The sequence below is a fragment of the Leptinotarsa decemlineata genome, unplaced genomic scaffold (genome assembly GCF_025532065.1).
Source record: "Leptinotarsa decemlineata unplaced genomic scaffold, Ldec_3_MD MMD2_tig00000035_RagTag_RagTag, whole genome shotgun sequence".
In the NCBI taxonomy this organism is placed as follows: Eukaryota; Metazoa; Arthropoda; class Insecta; order Coleoptera; family Chrysomelidae; genus Leptinotarsa; species Leptinotarsa decemlineata.
The window spans coordinates 25,813,810-25,831,974 of NW_027412540.1; the positions used below are offsets into that span (position 1 = coordinate 25,813,810).

Genomic DNA, 18,165 nt, shown 5'->3' on the forward strand with positions numbered 1-18,165 from the left:
GCGGTATTTGATGAAAACTAAATTCAATCTTTTTCAGACGTTGATGAGTGCAATCCAGATACCAATCCGTGTTCAGATATCTGTGAAAATACTCTGGGAAGCTATATTTGCAAATGTTCGAAGGGTTTCAAATTATCCACTGCAGATATTCACGTTTGTCAGGACATCGATGAATGCCTGGAGAGTCCTTGCTCTCACTCCTGCACAAATTTAGAAGGGTCTTATCGATGCGATTGTCCAAAAGGACTCACCCTGCAAAACACAACCTGTGTCAATTTGACCTGTTCGCATGGAGAAACAAAAATAAATGGACAGATTCAGTGCACTTGTCCTTCAGGATTCGTCCTTGGGTTTGACAACAGAACTTGCGAAGATGTGGATGAATGTTTGTTATTCAATGACTGTTCACATAACTGTCAAAACAGTGAAGGCTCGTACTCCTGTAGTTGTAGAGAAGGATTCAAATTGGAAAATGGTAAAGTTTGTGTGGACATTGATGAATGTCAAGGAAAACATGGCTGTTCACAGGTTTGCAAAAATACACCGGGAAGTTTCGAATGTTCCTGTTACGATGGGTATGAGTATGATAATTCAACGAAGTCGTGTGTAGATATTGACGAGTGCGACGAACAGCGAGATTTAGATGAATGCACCCAAATCTGTATCAACTATAACGGCGGGTATGAGTGTGCTTGTCGAAGTGGTTTCAGGTTAGCATCAGATGATTCTACGTGTGAAGACGTAGACGAGTGTTCTGTAAACAATGGTAACTGCTCCCACACTTGTCAGAATCTCCCAGGGAGTTTTATCTGTCACTGTAAACAGAATTATAACCTAGAAGGGGACAACAGAACTTGCAAAATTGTAAACCCATGTCTGGAGGAAAATGGTGGTTGTTCACATCAATGTGTGAACAGTCACGGTTCAGCGGAATGTAGATGCCCACTGGGATATAGCTTGGAAGGAAAACAATGCTTTCTGAGAGATCCGTGCCTCGTCGATAATGGAAAATGTTCCCACATATGTATAAACGCGAATGGGGCTGTCAGATGTAACTGTCCTCCAGGATACGAACTCGAGAATCCAACAACATGCCATAAAATCAACCCTTGCACAATAAACAATGGCAACTGTTCACACTTCTGCGAATACATCGATGGGCATGTCAATTGTTTGTGTCCAGAACTATACTCTCTACGAAATCAAACCCATTGTGTTGAAATCAACCCATGTTTAATAGATAACGGAGGATGCTCCCATACCTGCCACTTTGAGAATCACAGGCAAACGTGTTCATGTCCTCACACTCACGAATTGCACAATCAAACATATTGCTTCGAGAAAAATCCTTGCCTTGAAGAGAACGGTGGCTGCTCCGATATCTGTGTGTATAAAAATGGTACACTTACTTGCGGTTGCCCAGAGAACTACTATTTGGAAGGAAAGATTTGTTACAGGGTTGATCCTTGTCTGATTGGTAATGGCGGGTGCTCTCATGAATGCTTTTCGGATGAGGAAGGGAATGTACAGTGTTCCTGTCCAAGAAGCCTACATCTTCAGAAAGATAGAAGGACTTGTATACCTGATGATCCTTGCTTGTTAGATAACGGCGATTGTTCCCATATTTGTGACTCTTCAACGGGCAAAGCAGTGTGCTCGTGCCCAGCGGGGTATGTGCTTAGAAATATCACGCACTGCGAATTCGACCCTTGTTCTGTAGGAAACGGCGGATGCTCTCACTCCTGCCGAACAGTTGACGGAGAAGTGGAATGTTCTTGCCCAGATCATTACAATTTAGTGAACAAAACAACATGCGTGGGGGTCAACCCTTGTTTCATAAACAACGGGGGTTGTTCCCATGAATGTGCCACGGAAGGCAATAAAGTGATTTGCTTGTGTCCAGAGGGGTACACGCTTGAAGGAAAGGAATGCTCAGTGATCAACCCATGTGATCATAAAAACGGAGGTTGCTCTCATATTTGCAGCAGCATCAACGGGCAGGTGGTTTGCAAATGCCCCCCGGACTTTGAGCTCATCAACAGAACTTGTTTCAAAATCAATCCCTGCTCTTTGAACAACGGAGGATGTTCACATGGATGCACCAATATTAAAGGTTACGCCAAATGCACTTGTCCTCCAGGTTACAAACTTTTCGGCAAGAAATGCATGGACGAAGATCCTTGCTCGAAGAACAATGGAGGGTGCTCCCATTCGTGTCAGAATAGAGAGGGAAAAAGAGAATGTTCCTGTCCTCCCGGATACTTACTTAGACCCAATAAGAGAGTTTGTAAAGAAGTTAACGAATGCAGGGTGAACCGGGGAGGCTGCTCTCATGGATGCAAGAATTTGCCTGGATCTTACCAGTGTACTTGCCCACATGGTCTGAAATTGGATAGTGTGAGGAATAAAACTTGTGTAGATATCGACGAATGCCTCGTTGATAATGGGAAATGTGAAATGATATGTAGAAACTTCAAAGGAGGACATAAGTGCGATTGCCCGGAAGGTTACATTTTGCAAGTGAGTATAAATTTCTTTTCAGGAAGTTAAAAGTTTGAACCCAAACTCTGAATGTTCCCGAAAACTTCAATACTCATTCAAAATACGAAATAATGGATAATAGTGTACGTCACAGAGTCAGATGCTATAAATGCGATATGCATATACAGGGTGTAACTAAATGGGTGTAAAACATTTGAGGAGGTGATTCGTCATCGAAAAAAAAATAGGATCTTTCATATAAAGAAATTTCATTGGAACATCCCTTGTTACATACATCCCTTGTACATAAAATTTGTATAACAATTTTTTTCACAAGCACTAAAGAAGTTACAATATTTAAATTAACCTGACGTTTTGTACTACCAAAAAGACACTCAGCCAGAAATTTATTTGGTTTACCCCATGGTTGTAAGGGGTGGAAAACGCAACCCCTAAAACACAACACAACAAAGTTTTTGTTTCGGGGGGTTGAAATTGGATGATTTTAATGTATTTCCACGTGTCCACCGAAAGTGACCATGAAAATTATATATTAGCTCTTGTTTTCAAGATATAGTATCATTATATATATATATATATATATATATATATATATATATATATATATATATATATATATATATATATATATATATATGTATATTGAGTTTTCAACAAATGAAATATTTCATCACCAACAGTTGGTACACATGTTTGTTTACATAACACCCCTCTCATCAGCTGTTCTTAAGTAGTAAACATAACCTATGTGAGTTTGTCAATTGTACGCACGTGGTTGCTATTGAAATTATCGTGTGAAGTTGATTTTTAAATTAATTTAAGTGCTGATCTGAAATGCCTCGAAAGTGTGTGAATTCTGTCGATAGCTTTTGCTATATATGTGGTGAAATAACATTTAAGGCTCAGAAACGTAAAATGACACCTATCGTTAAGACAGCCTATGGACATTATTTTGGTGTGAAAGTTGGGGACCAAGATAAATCATGGGCTCCTCATATATGTTGTAATTCTTGTTCCGTCATATTGCGAGAGTGGCTGAAAAATAAAAACCGGGCAATGGCTTTTGCAGTACCTATGGTTTGGCGTGAGCCTACCAATCATACAGACGACTGTTATTTCTGCTTAACTCCTCCCATTAAGCAAGGTTTATCTATGAAGAAAAGAGGAACGGTTAAATACCCTAATCTCCCATCTGCTCTTCGGCCTGTACCACACTCAGACAATTTGCCAGTCCCTTCTCCACCCCAAAACTATGAAATTTTAGAGGAAGGTGATGAAGACTGTTTAGAAGGAGCAACCCATCCTTCTACATCCTATGACCCTGATTTTGAGGGGTAAGCGATAGGTCTAGTGATCCGCACAGAATTAGTCAAGCAGAGTTGAGTGACCTTATAAGAGATCAAGACTACAACAGTGGAATCTTCTAAAACATGATGTGAAAATATCTCAGTACAGACAGCGTCAAAAAGATTTGCTTCCTTTTTTTGAGAAAAAAGAAAACCTCGTAGTTTGTTCTGATGTTAATGGTTTGATGGACTGCTTGAATTTGGATCACACTCCATCTGAATGGAGACTGTTTATAGACTCTTCAAAACTAAGCTTAAAAGCTGTACTTCTGCATAATGGAAATCAGCTACCCTCTATTCCTATAGGTCATGCAGTTCACATGAAGGAAACGTATATAAATAAGAAAACACTTCTCCAATCAATCAAATATGAACAACACAAGTGGCACATCTGTGGTGATCTGAAAGTCACTGCTATACTCCTAGGAATGCAATTAGGGTTCATCAAGTACTGTTGTTTTTTGTGTCTGTGGGACAGTCGGGATGGAAAATCTCACTATAAAAAAATGAACTGGCCTACACGAGACCTAAACCCTAATGAGAAAAATGTAGTTTACGAGCCTCTTGTAGATCCTAAGGATGTTCTCCTTCCCCCATTACATATTAAGTTGGGACTAATGAAAAACTTTGTGAAGGCCATGGACCAGGAAGGACAAGCTTTTAAGTACTTGAGAGCAAAGTTTCCCAGGTTGAGTGATGCTAAAGTCAAGGAAGGCATCTTTATTGGGCCTCAAATCCGTGAAATCGTAAATGATCCTGCTTTTGACATGATTTTAACAGGAAATGAAAAAAGAGCCTGGGAAGCCTTTAAGGGGGTTGTACATGGGTTTTTAGGTAACAAAAGAGATGATAACTTCACAGCATTGGTTAAAGAGCTTCTTCAAGCTTACCACCAACTTGGATGCAACATGTCCTTAAAAATTCATTTTCTTCACTCTTATCTTAATTTCTTCCCACAAAACTGTGGAGCTGTGAGTGACGAACATGGAGAAAGATTCCATCAAGACATTGCCTTAATGGAACAGAGATATCAGGGCCGTTGGAATGAAGCAATGCTTGCAGACTACTGCTGGTCTGTGTGTAGGGATGCTCCAGAAGTGTTTTATAAAAGACAAGCTAAACGACAGCGATCTTACAATGAATCGGATCGACTTAATTGAAATTTGGTGGTACAAACTTCTTTTATTTGTCAAAACACTAAGAATAATGTTTTTTTTTATTAATTTTGTACTTAAAATATTCTAAAAGAAACATAACAATATTGTTTTATGTACTTTCACTTTTCACGTATAGTATAACTACTCTTTAAGATTAAGTACTGTGTATCTCAAAAACCAGAGCTAATAAAAATTTTTCATTGTTATTTTCGTTTTTATCACCCCAAAATTAGTAGAAATTGACTAATTTAGTCTAGGAAACATTCAAAAAATATTTTTTTGTTGTGTTGTGAAATTAATTTCCAATGTAACTTTTCGTCTCATTATTTTTTTACCATTTAAAAATTCATTTTCGATAGCCTATTTCATTCTAAACAAAAAATGTCTACTGGGTTTTTTGCCCAAAATGAACCAGTTCGCAGCAAAAAATTATTTTACGAATAACTACAGAGATACATCGTCATAAATGCGAAAATACGAAACTAATCTATCTAGTAGGTCGTTATTAGCGATAGTGACAATTAAATTGGTATGTCAGTTTGTGAATTTTCGAAATTGAATTAATACTAATTGTGTGTTGTTGTTCTGTTCTTAATTTATTACATTAATAATTCACTTGTTATTAAGATGGCATACACAAATGAGGAAATGGCTGATATGCATTACGTTTACGGTATGTCGCAGGGGAATGGGTTAGAAGCTTCTGGAAGATATGCTGCAATGCATCCTCAACGGCAGCATCCTTCACATAGAATATTTGCTCGACTTCATCAACGATTACGAGAATATGGCTCATTCGACAAAAGAACGCAGGATTGTGGTCGCCATCGAGAAATACGAACACCACAGCTTGAGGAAGCAGTACCTGATTTGATCGAGGAACAACCTACTACCAGTACTATAAAGATTGCTTTCCAGCCAAATGTTGATTATATGACGGTATTTCGAATTTTAAAGGAACAACTTTTATACCCTTACCATCTGCAACGAGTACAGGCACTGTTACCACGAGACTTTCCGAACCGTCTTGAATTTTGCAATTGGATGCTGGAAATGATTAGAAGAAATTGTGACTTCCTGAATACGATAGAATTCACAGACGAATGTAGTTTTTCTCGGGACAAGATTATTAATTTTCATAATTACCACATATGGACTGATGAAAACCCTCACGCTATTGTCGAAACTAACCATCAAGAACAGTTTTCTCTTAACGTGTGGCTCGGAGTTATTGGGGATGATTTAAGTGGGTCTCATTTTCTACCTCCTCGTATTCAAGTAGTACGTCAGCATTTAGCTGAAACATATGCAAATCAGTGGATAGGTCGAGGAGGACCACAGAACTGGCCCGCTCGATCCCCGGATCTCAATTCTCTCGATTTCTCTATTTGGGGCCATTTACAGCATTTGGTTTATTGTACTCCTGTTCGCGATGTAGAGGACTTAAGAAACCGCATCATCGATGCGTGCAGGGTAATCAGAAAGACTCCAGGAATATTTGAGCAAATACGTGGCTCAATGCGCCGATGTCTAGACGCATGCGTAATGTCTGAAGGTAGACATATTGAACATTCACTATGATTTCTACATGTTATGTGTTTTGTTATTAATAAATTAGTTTTGTTTATTACCCTTTAATCGTTTAATGCAGGTACTAACTACAAAATAACAATATTTTGCTGCGAACTGGTTTATTTTGGGCAAAAAACCCAAGAGATATGTTTTGTTTAGAATGAAACGGGCTATCGAAAATGAATTTTAAAATAGCAAACAAATAAGACAAAAAGTTGCATTGGAAGTAAATTTTAGGGGTTGCGTTTTCCACCCCTTACAACCATGGGGTAAACCAAATAAATTACTGGCTTAGTGTCTTTTTGGTAGTACAAAACGTTAGGTTAATTTCAATATTGTAACTTTCTCAGTGCTTGTGAAAAAAATTGTTATACAAATTTTATGTACCCCCTTTAAGGGGCTGTATCTCAACAAGGGTTTTTTTTTCATATGAACATCACGAAGTTATTTTACTTCTTTCTGTTCTTTGCCTTTTTCAGGTGGATAGACGGTCTTGTAAATTAGGCAATACAGAACAGTGTCGGGTTCCCTCTTCACCTAAACATGGTGTTCTGAGGTGCTTGGACCATAGAGCAGACTATGGCAGTTTTGTACCTTCAGGCACTAAATGCAGAGCCTACTGCAACGAAGGTTATAAGCTGATAGGACAATTCCAGAGAATCTGTAACAGTGCTGGAGTTTGGGAACACGACGAGCCCCGTTGTGTCGGTGAGCAGTCAAAAATTTTTCCACGGACCTTTTGAAAGTATTATAATTACCTTTCCTTACAGTGGCGACTTGCCCCAAACTTCCTCCAATACAGAACGGTTGGTACCTGCCAGGGGTATGTAATTCTGGTAGAACGTACTCTGGAGAATCGTGCGAGATATACTGCAGAAAAGGGTTCGTAGCTAAGCAAGACATTGAAAAATACGTCTGCGATAGTAATATGCAATGGATGCCAAATGTACGACCTGAACATTTACGGGATGCTTGTGTGAGACGTAATTTTTTCATTTTTTTGTTACAATGACATGTTTATAGCTCATCTTTCAGATTTACCAAACGTTAATATCAGGTGTCCCAGTAATGGTCACATAGAGTTCGTTTTACCACCAGGTCAACGACACGCGTTTGTGAAGATTCCCAGGCCAGAAACAAATATTGATTGGAAGTAAGTATAGAAAATTGAACTTTCATCTTACATCTTCCAAACTGATATGATCGGAGTTGTAAGACTGCTTTAAATAATTCTTATCATACGCGATGAATGTAAAGGTGAAGAAATAGGTACAGTAATTCATCGTTCAGCTATTTTGGTCATTTACTTCAACTACTTTCAGGGTTCCAAACTGTAAATTTTTCCAGATCATGGAAGTTCCTACTTTCCACCAAAAAAAATCATAGTACATCAGAAAAATGATAATTTCACTATCAAAAACATCAAGCTATATTATACAGCGTGACTCACGGTCGATGGTAGGTTAGACGTTTCTGAGAACGCAAAGCATGATTTTTCTGAAAATTTCACCTCTCACATTTCCTTACCTGTCTATCGATTTAAAATATTTTCAGCATTGCGGCGTTGCCACTTCCATCAAAAAGTCCTAGCAACTTTATTTTTTTAAATGGAACACCCCGTATATTAATACATTTTTGGAATCGCTCTGGTATTTTAATACTTTTTTGTTAATGATGTCCTATACCTATCTCTATCTGTTTTCGAGATAAAAAATAAATTGTGCTAAATATGGTCCAAAACATAGCCTTAATTGAAATTAAGTACATCAGTACTCTCAATTCATGAAAAGTTGATATTTTGATAATAGTTTGGACAAACTCGAAATATCCAAATAACACCAAAAAATCGACTCCATATCATACAGGGTGTGCTAAAATTACTATTAATTCCATTGTGCATAAAAGTAGTCAAAAGTTCATTTTTTCAAATGAAACCCCCTGTATATTACTCGGTAAATTGAAAGACGGTGAAAAATGCTTCAAGATGATATATCATGTCGCTATACCTGAATCGTCAAGTTTTCTCAATAAAGTCGCTTCTTCTAGAAACATATTTTTTTTTAGAATTTGGATTCAGGTAGCAGTAGAATTATCAATCTTATAGCAGTTCGGTTACTTTTATAAGTAATTTACAAAGAGTTATCGATGGTGTTTCGAATCATCTTCCAAAATGAATGCAAATATCGATTATTCAAACGAAGTTCTTATGAAATTATTTATTATACACATGAACAAAGTGTTCAAATAATTGTCAGAACGTGTAAAAAATTCAACCCAATGTATCCTGAATTAACACCAATGAACGAGAGGAAGTTTGTAAGGTTACAAAATAATTTCCTCAACTATGGCTCAAAGTTTCCAGGGAACAACTGTACCAAAAATCAGTCATTTCTAGGTAAAAAGTAAGATTTTGTGGGCTAAAACATGTGAAAGTACAGACTATAACGGAATAGGATGATTCAAAATAACAAAATTGTAAACAAAATATCACATTTTCGTAATAAATTCTGAAAATGTTGTCCGTTACATTCTAAACACTTCAAAATGTTTTTTTGTACGCGACTTGTGGTTGCTTTTTTAATTTCCTGGGTATCCAGATCTTCAATACTCCGCACTATTCGCCGTCGCAATTCTTTTTTGGTAGGCTCTGGAGTACTGTATACTCTTTCTTTTAAAACACCCCTTAAAAAAAAGTCAAGTGGCGTGAGATCGGGTGATCTCGGTGGCCAATCCTACGGCCCTAAACGCCTAAACCAACGATCGTCGAAGAGTTCGTCAAGTTTCCTGGAAACTTCCTGGGTGGAATGAGCTGGCGCTCCGTCCAGTTGATACCACGAATTCCTATATTCCTCTAAAGGCAAATTTTCAAGAAAATCGGTTAGTCGTCCTCAATATTTGGAGATATCGCTCTGCATTCAGTGTGTCTTCATAAATAAAAAAGCTAATTTTATTGTTCTTCAGAATATAGAAAACATTCAGGTTAAATTTTTCTTGAAAACCCATTTCTTTTTTAACATGAGGATTATGATCAGCCCAAAAATGTTTATTCCTTCTATTGAAAATACCATCCCTCGTAAATTTTGATTCGTTGCTCCAAATTATTTTTGACCTTCCTGTGTATGAATCAAAAAAGATTCACAAAAATGCATTCTACGTTCGAAGTCTTCTGCTTTTAGAGCTTGAACTTTGGTAAATTTATACGGATGCATTCCGTAATTTTTCAAAATTCGTTGTACTGAAGCATGTGATACACCTAATTCTTTTTCTGCACTGCGAATGGAAGCTTCTGGATATGCATAAAAATATGCCAAAACGTTAACAGTATTGTCCTCATTTGAAGTAACAGGTTTTGGTAATGTTGAAGGCGCTTTTAACATGGAGCCATAGTTAAGGAAATTATTTTGTAATCTTACAAACTTCCTCTCGTTCATTGGTGTTAATTCAGGATACATTTGGTTGAATTTTCTACAAGTTCTGGCAATGATTTGATCACACTGTCCGTGTAAATAATTTCATAAGAACTTCGTTTGAATAATCGATATTTGCATTCATTTTGGAAGATGATTCGAAACATCGTCGATAACTCTTTGTAAATTACTTATGAAAGTAACCGAACTGCTATAAGCTTGATAATTCCACTGCTACCTAAATCCAAATTCTAAAAAAAATATTTTTTTTTTTTTTTATTTACAAAATATCCGCATCAACCATCAAGGTTATTAGCGGTTGACATAGTATAAGAAGCGACTTTATTGAGAAAACTTGACGATTTAGGTATAGAGACATGTATATCATCTTGAAGCATTTTTTACCATCTTTAAATTTATCGAGTAATATACAGGGGGTTTCATTTGAAAAAATCAACTTTCGACTACTTTTATGCACAATGGAAATAATAGTAATTTTAGCACGCCCTGTATGATATGGAGTCGATTTCTTGGTGTTATTTGAATATTTCGAGTTTGTCCAAACTATCATCAAAATATCAACTTTTCATGAATTGAGAGTACTGATGTACTTAATTTCAATTAAGGCTATGTTTTGGACCATATTTAGCACAATTTATTTTTTATCTCGAAAACAGATAGAGATAGGTATAGGACATTATCAACAAAAAAGTATTAAAATACTGGAGTGATTCCAAAAATGTATTAATATACGGAGTGTTCCATTTAAAAAAATATAATTGCTAGGACTTTTTGATAGAAGTGACAACGCCGCAATGCTGAAAATATTTCAGATCGATAGAACAGGTAAGGAAATGTGAGAGGTGAAATTTTCAGAAAAATCATGCTTTGCGTTTTCCAGAAACGTCTAACCTATCATCAACCGTGAGTCACGCTGTATATTTTTCCTGTTTCAAATCATCAATGTACCTTTAAAATCAAACTTCATTCTGATAGAAATTTCTATGAAAGGTAAGTTACTGTATTTCCTGAGTTCACTTCATTACAAAAGTAGAGTAAGGTCGATGATTGTCATACTTTATAACCAGCTCTATTTTCAATCTAGCTTGATTGTATGTTATAATGACATGGGTCCTAATGAGTGACATCAGTTAGGTTAGATTAGGTCCAAAGTAAGTGGCACTATTCGACCCTCCATCTCAACCCGCAAGGGTTTATTGTGGCTCACACTTATTCACACTCCACCAAATAAATCGAGCTTCTCAACGAACCTGATTAGTTTGTATGGTGAGTGGTCTTTCAGGTCAGATGTTAAGAGTACGGCTCTGCCGAACTCTAAAAATCTGATTCGGTCCCCAGCGGGGCAGGACCAAAGTATATGCTCTGCTGTTTCATCATTAATGGGGTAGTCGGATAGTCAATACTGGAAGTACGACCCCTTTCATTCGAATCAATACTATCAACCACATTTCTTTTTCAGTTTCGTCACTTCACAACCATCTTGGGCTACCAGATTGGAAAATACCCTGCCAGCAGGGAGAACTGAAGTGCGATTCACTGCTGTATCACCAAGTGACTTCAACAGCTCAGCCTCATGTCATCTCGTAATCAACGTGTTGGACAAAGAGCTGCCGAAGATAATGATGTGTCCGGAGAATATAGAAAGAACCCTTGGTAAGGGCGAACATATGCAGATTGTTCATTGGAGGGAACCAGAGTTTCACGATAACGTGGGAATAGCCACGGTTTACAAGTCTAGGGTGAGAGTGATTAATTTGTACTAAATTTTAGTTTATTTCATGAAAATTATAACTTTCAGGAACCTGGTAGCGAATTTGGACTGGGCTTACATCATATCACTTACGTAGCAAGCGATGAAGCTGGAAACAGAGCTTTTTGTCATTTCAGTATCAATGTAAGGGGTGAGTACATTTTCAGGTTTAATTCTAGTTGAACCCGCACAGGTTCAATACTGATACTCAATGTATCTACATATAAACGTGTGCCATCCCTGCTAATCATAAATTTCTATATGGCGAAGCGCGACCTTTGTTATTCATAGGCACGCCCTCCCCCCAATGGTCGGCACTGCCGCAACCGCTACGTCTCTGCAACTCAAATCTGTAATATCTTACTTGCTGTTGAGGGCCATATTGATCTATAATAAGAGCACAATGCATTTGATGTACTTAATTGGATAAGGATTAATGCTGTATTTCTTAAAATCACTTCGTAAATAAGCCATTCTCCAGGATAGAAAATGGTAATTGTGAGTTATCCCCAAGAGCTAGACGTATTTCATCGCGGACTTAATTGTAGACTTTTCTAAGGTGTACAATTCTGTTGTACATTATTTTGATCTATCTCGTAGAGTTCAGCCAGCGTTTGCAACGTAAGGGCAAAAAGTGTTTCATTACGATATCACATTAGAAACCTCTGGAATTATCAGTGTCTCTTCACTAGCTTATGTATGTTATATACATATAAACCTTCCTCTTGAGTCACTCTATAAAAAACCGCGCATCAAAATCCGTTGCTTAGTTTTAAAGATCTATCTCTTAAGGTTCAGCCAGCGTTTGCAATGTAAGCGCAAAAAAGTGTTTGATTACGACATCACATTAGAAATCTCTGAAATTATCAGTGTCTCTTCACTAGATTATGTATGTTATATACATATAAACCTTCCTCTTGAGTCACTCTATAAAAAACCGCGCATCAAAATCCGTTGCTTAGTTTTAAAGATCTATCTCTTAAGGTTCAGCCAGCGTTTGCAATGTAAGCGCAAAAAAGTGTTTGATTACGACATCACATTAGGAACCTCTGAAATTATCAGTGTCTCTTCACTAGATTATGTATGTTATATACATATAAACCTTCCTCTTGAGTCACTCTATCTATTGAAAAACCCCGCATCAAAATCCGTTGCTTACCTTTAAAGATCTATCTTGTAGGCTTCAGCCAGCGTTTGTGAAGTTAGCGCAAAAAAGTGTTCATTTACGACATCACATTAGAAACCTCTAAAATTATCAGTGTCTCTTCACTAGATTATGTATGTTATATACATATAAACCTTCCTCTTGAGTCACTCTATCTATTAAAAAACCCCGTTGCTTACCTTTGAAGATCTATCTTGTAGGCTTCAGCCAGCGTTTGTGAAGTTAGCGCAAAAAAGTGTTCATTTACATCACATTAGAAACCTCTAAAATTATCAGTGTCTCTTCATAAGAGTATGTATGTTATATACATATAAACCTTCCTCTTGAGTCACTCTATCTATTAAAAAACCCTGCATCAAAATCCGTTGCTTACCTTTAAAGATCTATCTTATAGGCTTCAGCCAGCGTTTGTGAAGTTAGCGCAAAAAAGTGTTCATTTACGACATCACATTAGAAACCTCTGAAATTATCAGTGTTTCTTTACTACATTATCCACGTTATATACATATAAACCTTCCTTTTAAATTACTCTATCTATTGAAAAAACTCGCATCAAAATACATAGGAACAGACAGCGGGAAACGACTTTGTTTTGTGCTTTGCTGTGATAAACGATGCGTCACTCTATTCAGAATTTAACAATTTGAGACTTGCTATGTTTATCATAAGACATTTATACATACGTTCGGCATTCACGATTGAGTCTAAATAATAGTACTCAGTACGTTTTTCCACCCACAAGCCACATATGCCTAATAGCGATGCACACTTGCTCTTGTAGAGAGGCAACTGGAGGAACTGTCGGTGTTAATAAGCCACAAACATCTGTAATTTTGTTTTGTAGATCTTGTACAATGTCAGATTCAGTATTACAAACACCATATCTTAAATGACCTCACAAAAATAAATCTAGAGGAATCAAATCTGCAGAGCGCGTGGGTCACTGAATCGAACCTCTTCAATCTACGTACGTAGCAATCAAATGCCTCCTGACAATGTTTTTCCAATGAAACACCGAGAAATACCGAGGTACACCTGTTGAAATACCCTGAAAATGTGGACCAATTATGAGCATGGTTAATAACCCACAACAAATATTCATACCACATAATTCTTGTGTGTTTCCTACCTTCAGTGTTTATTTTCTATACACCAATGATGTGCATTTTGCCTCTCTTCATGCACTACACTGATGTATGGAAATGATCCATAGAGTCGTTGTTTTTGGTCGTTTATCTTCAATTCCTGGGTCAAATCATATTTGTACGAGTGCAGGCCCAAGTCACGACGCAAAATTTGATTCGAGTCCTTCTGAGCGACGCAAAATCGATTGTTTTGGATTCTTCCGCACACTCTCACAGACAGCAGCGATATTTCCGCCCGATCTAGCTTTTTAGGCTTTGTTATTCTAAGCAAGATACCTCACAGAGGTTATTCTCGATTGATTTCAACGTTGCTCAACTGCATGTATGAGACCTTTGTTCAAGAGAAAAATTATAACAGCTCGATCTCGTGATACTGTATGTTAAAGTAGATGTATGCTCATAATTTTCAGATAAAAATTCACCTGTTCGTCCCTTTTATTAAAACGTAAGATGCCATTTGAAAAAACAATTTGTCGTCATAGGTTCTCGATGATCGTTGTGACTAGCAATGTTATTTCTATGTTTTTAATAGTCTCTTTATGAAACTTTCAATTATCTTTGTTTATTATTCCATATTTCTAAAGATAAAAGACACTAACTCCTTTTTTCCCAGCGGTTTTACAGATATTGTGTTTTTATTTAGAGATATTGGTTGGAACATTTCAGAATAGTGACAAATGCTGTGGAAAGTTCTGGAACATTGTGGACCATTTCAAACCTTTTTATGGGAGGGGATACCCATTGGTAGTGGTATATAAAGCAGAATTCGTCGAGTTATTTTAATTTAACGTTCATATTTTCATTTTACCTACCATATGATCTCATATCTACTCATGTCGGGAGATTTATCTCAGTGTCTATATTATGAAACATGCCTTCTCATAAATACACCGTTTAATTTAATGCTTATCAATTTCCAGATGATTTGCAATCTGAAGAATCGAACTCCATCAAACAACATCCAACCACATATGCCAATCATCAAACTACAGGAAAGTATAGAGCTGTATTGATCTGTCCAAGTGGCGTGCAATACATGTCAAGTCATCCAGATAACTACAACGTAAGTAATATCTTCCTCTTGAAGATGATCACTTGGTGATCGAAACACGTGTCGAGGTTTTAAAATAACGTAATATTCATTTGAAAATATTGATTTGTTTTTCAGAACATGATAACAAGTGAAGCAGGGTGTTACTGGAGGCATGTCAGAGTGACCAGACCGATGCAACCACAGAACTACAGAGTACCCCCTAAAGTTCATTCGGAAAGCAGTTTACCCAGTCATATGAGGAGTAACAGAAGAGTATTTTTCAAGTGGAACCGATAGGGGAATTTTTTTACATGTTTCTAATCTTTTTGTTCTAGATAACTACTAGTTCAGTAAGAGCTAAACTGCCATAAAATAAGTTTTTCGAAAAACATTTCATAAATGTTCAGTATCATCAATGAGGCGGGTTCTTTGTGAATTTTATTATATAATAAACGGTAATATTGTTTCCAGTTGTGTGATTGGTTTTTGTGAATCCCTTTTTTCTTCAGCCAGCTATCACTTCCTCACGAACAATAATCCTCAGAAGTCCAACCTTCTGCGAGTTGAGATGGAAATGGTCTCACCTTTCAACGCATAATTACTAATGAAGGTTTACACCTAGTTTTCTTAAAATACCAATATCATTAAAAAATCAATTTTATAAAACTCAATACTAATATCTTTCTGGTTGGGATCTCATGAGTTGCATTTAAACTTCGATAAATATTGCTGTACAATAATATACAGAACTTATTCAGATTACAAATTTTTTTTTCTCAATTTCAATACTGATTTGGTAGAGTTTAAGAAAGAAGTGAACATTTTAAGTTTATATTTAGATCAGAGTTCATCGTGGAATTCCCACAGCAGTCGATTCAGAAAGAAAATTGTAGGTATTATTATTATTATTAAAAATTCCAAAACAATTTATTTTTTTTCAATTAATTCAAATCTTGAATACTCTAAAAAATTAAAGAATTAACCATCTTAAACAAATTTATTTCTAACAATATTTCACTATCACAAACTAAATTTATTTACAACACATAGTAACTAACGCTTGATTTACTTCCACTATTTGAATTCCTTGTTCAACCACTCGATTCATTTTCTAAACTGACCTCTTGGGTTGGGAAGCCGAGCTAATATAATTTAACGGTTCTTTCCAGAACTCTGTAGTTGTTTCGGCACTCAACTAGAGTTTTACCGGCGGTTGCCGACTGCATTCCTTTTGTGGTGATGTCATGTGTTTGTTCGCTGGCCGACATATCGGTCAGGACCAAAACATATCATTTCATAATATGGATGTTCAATTATAATGTTGAAAGTAAAAAAACATTCAGTACCTACTATCTTTCGACGAAATTAATTCAATTAATGATCAAAATACCTACTCGACAAATTCAAAATATTGTTTTACACGAAAGCAAATTTGGTCAAAAATGTATTTTTCATGATGGTGTTGATTTATATAATAAAATACGTGAAAATATAAAAATTGGATCACCTATACGAAATTCAAGACACAAACATTTTGAAATAGATTGATTATTTTGTAATTTAACATATTTTTGTTTATTGTATTATTACCAGTATGTTCTTTTTTACGTATACGTTCCTACTATAAAAATGTAGTGTCTCTTGGAAACACGTGTTGCGTTTCTGTGAAACTGTTTAATGCAAATCTCATACTAAAGTGTTTCTTGAATATGCAATCATTGTTATCAGAAAGAAACATACCATTTGGATAAAACATGCTGAAACCTGAATTATATTCCCTAATAAACAACTAAAAGCTAAAATTGAAGCGGTATGAAATCAGTTCGTTCTAGCAGCAAATCACAACGTTATACGATCACCGCAATATCACCCGGATTTGAATCCAATTGAGTTACTTCAATCTCAACAATGTCATGCAATATTGCGACAATTTTTTTTACCAGTTTTTTCCGAGCAATGGAAATCTCGTTAGGAACCAACGAAATCGAAGTATAGTGGTATGTTATGACCAATATTGCAAGCAGTGTTTTGTAGATTATCTACCTGCTATGTTTCATAATTATTTCTGGTAACTATGCATTCGATTACCTATTGATTATCGATTGTGAGTGTATCCATTTTTTCTCAATTCATTTATCTATAATGAGAATATAGGTATCTATCCTTTGAAGTATTATTATTAGTATTAGCATTAGTACTAGTATTTATCAGTATTAGTATGAGTATTGGTATTAGTATCAGTATAGTATTAGTATTATTTAGATTAAACTTCTTGATGAAGTTTACTTCAGCATGCTCACTGTAATAATTAAGGAAAGAGGTTTTTCCTCCCAAAGTACAGGGTTGAAACCCAAATATCACAAAATTCCATTTATAGAAAATTCATCTGATGAACTAGGAATGCTACTCAGTACAGAACAAATTAAAGTGGCCTTTTCAAATGAAAATCCAGTTGGAAAGCATTTTTTCTCGAAACAAAAAACAAAAACATCGCAAGAAATACTATCCAATATAGTGTGCAAATTGAACTGTGGAAGCTGTCACAAATGCCATATTGGTCAAACCGAACGGTATCTTAAAACACGAGTTTCTGAACACATGCGAGACTCTAAGAAACTGAATATATGAAACCCCACAGCTCTCGTTGAACATGAACATTTTTGTTTGAAGGTGGTTGACAAAGTTTCGTGGTTTATTGCTTCAGTTCGGACTTCCATTGTCTAATGTAATATAAATTGATTTGAAACCCCTGAAAAAAAAATTAAAAAAGATTAACCGAAAGTAATAATTTTATTAAACAAAAAAAACTGAAATTACAAAGAAGTGATATACAAGCCAACAACCAAAGAAATAGAAAATTGAAATATTTATAAAAGCTGAAAATCAAAAAATATTATTGAAGAAAAATAAAAAGTGAAAAAATTAAAAGATTCTTAACCAAGTTACGTCACAACGTTTCGATTGTTAGTATTCACAAACGTCTTCGGGTGATAACTGGACTTATTCCTCCGAGATACGAGTATTCATAGATCATTCGAGTGCTTTTAGCTATCCCCTCTATCCCCTC

General features: G+C 36.1%; 1 protein-coding gene across 1 annotated transcript in view; it reads left to right on the forward strand.

Moving 5' to 3' along the window:
* The window catches only part of LOC111513279 (uncharacterized), a 65,752-nt gene extending 50,188 nt beyond the window's left edge, over nt 1-15,564 (forward strand). The window contains exons 6-13 of the mRNA XM_074172156.1: nt 38-2,520; nt 7,057-7,285; nt 7,348-7,560; nt 7,613-7,730; nt 11,465-11,744; nt 11,804-11,906; nt 14,986-15,128; nt 15,234-15,564. Coding sequence (XP_074028257.1) covers nt 38-2,520; nt 7,057-7,285; nt 7,348-7,560; nt 7,613-7,730; nt 11,465-11,744; nt 11,804-11,906; nt 14,986-15,128; nt 15,234-15,395 — 3,731 coding nt within the window. The 3' untranslated portion in view covers nt 15,396-15,564. The remainder of the gene's footprint in view (nt 1-37; nt 2,521-7,056; nt 7,286-7,347; nt 7,561-7,612; nt 7,731-11,464; nt 11,745-11,803; nt 11,907-14,985; nt 15,129-15,233) is intronic.
* Nucleotides 15,565-18,165: the final 2,601 nt, after the last annotated feature.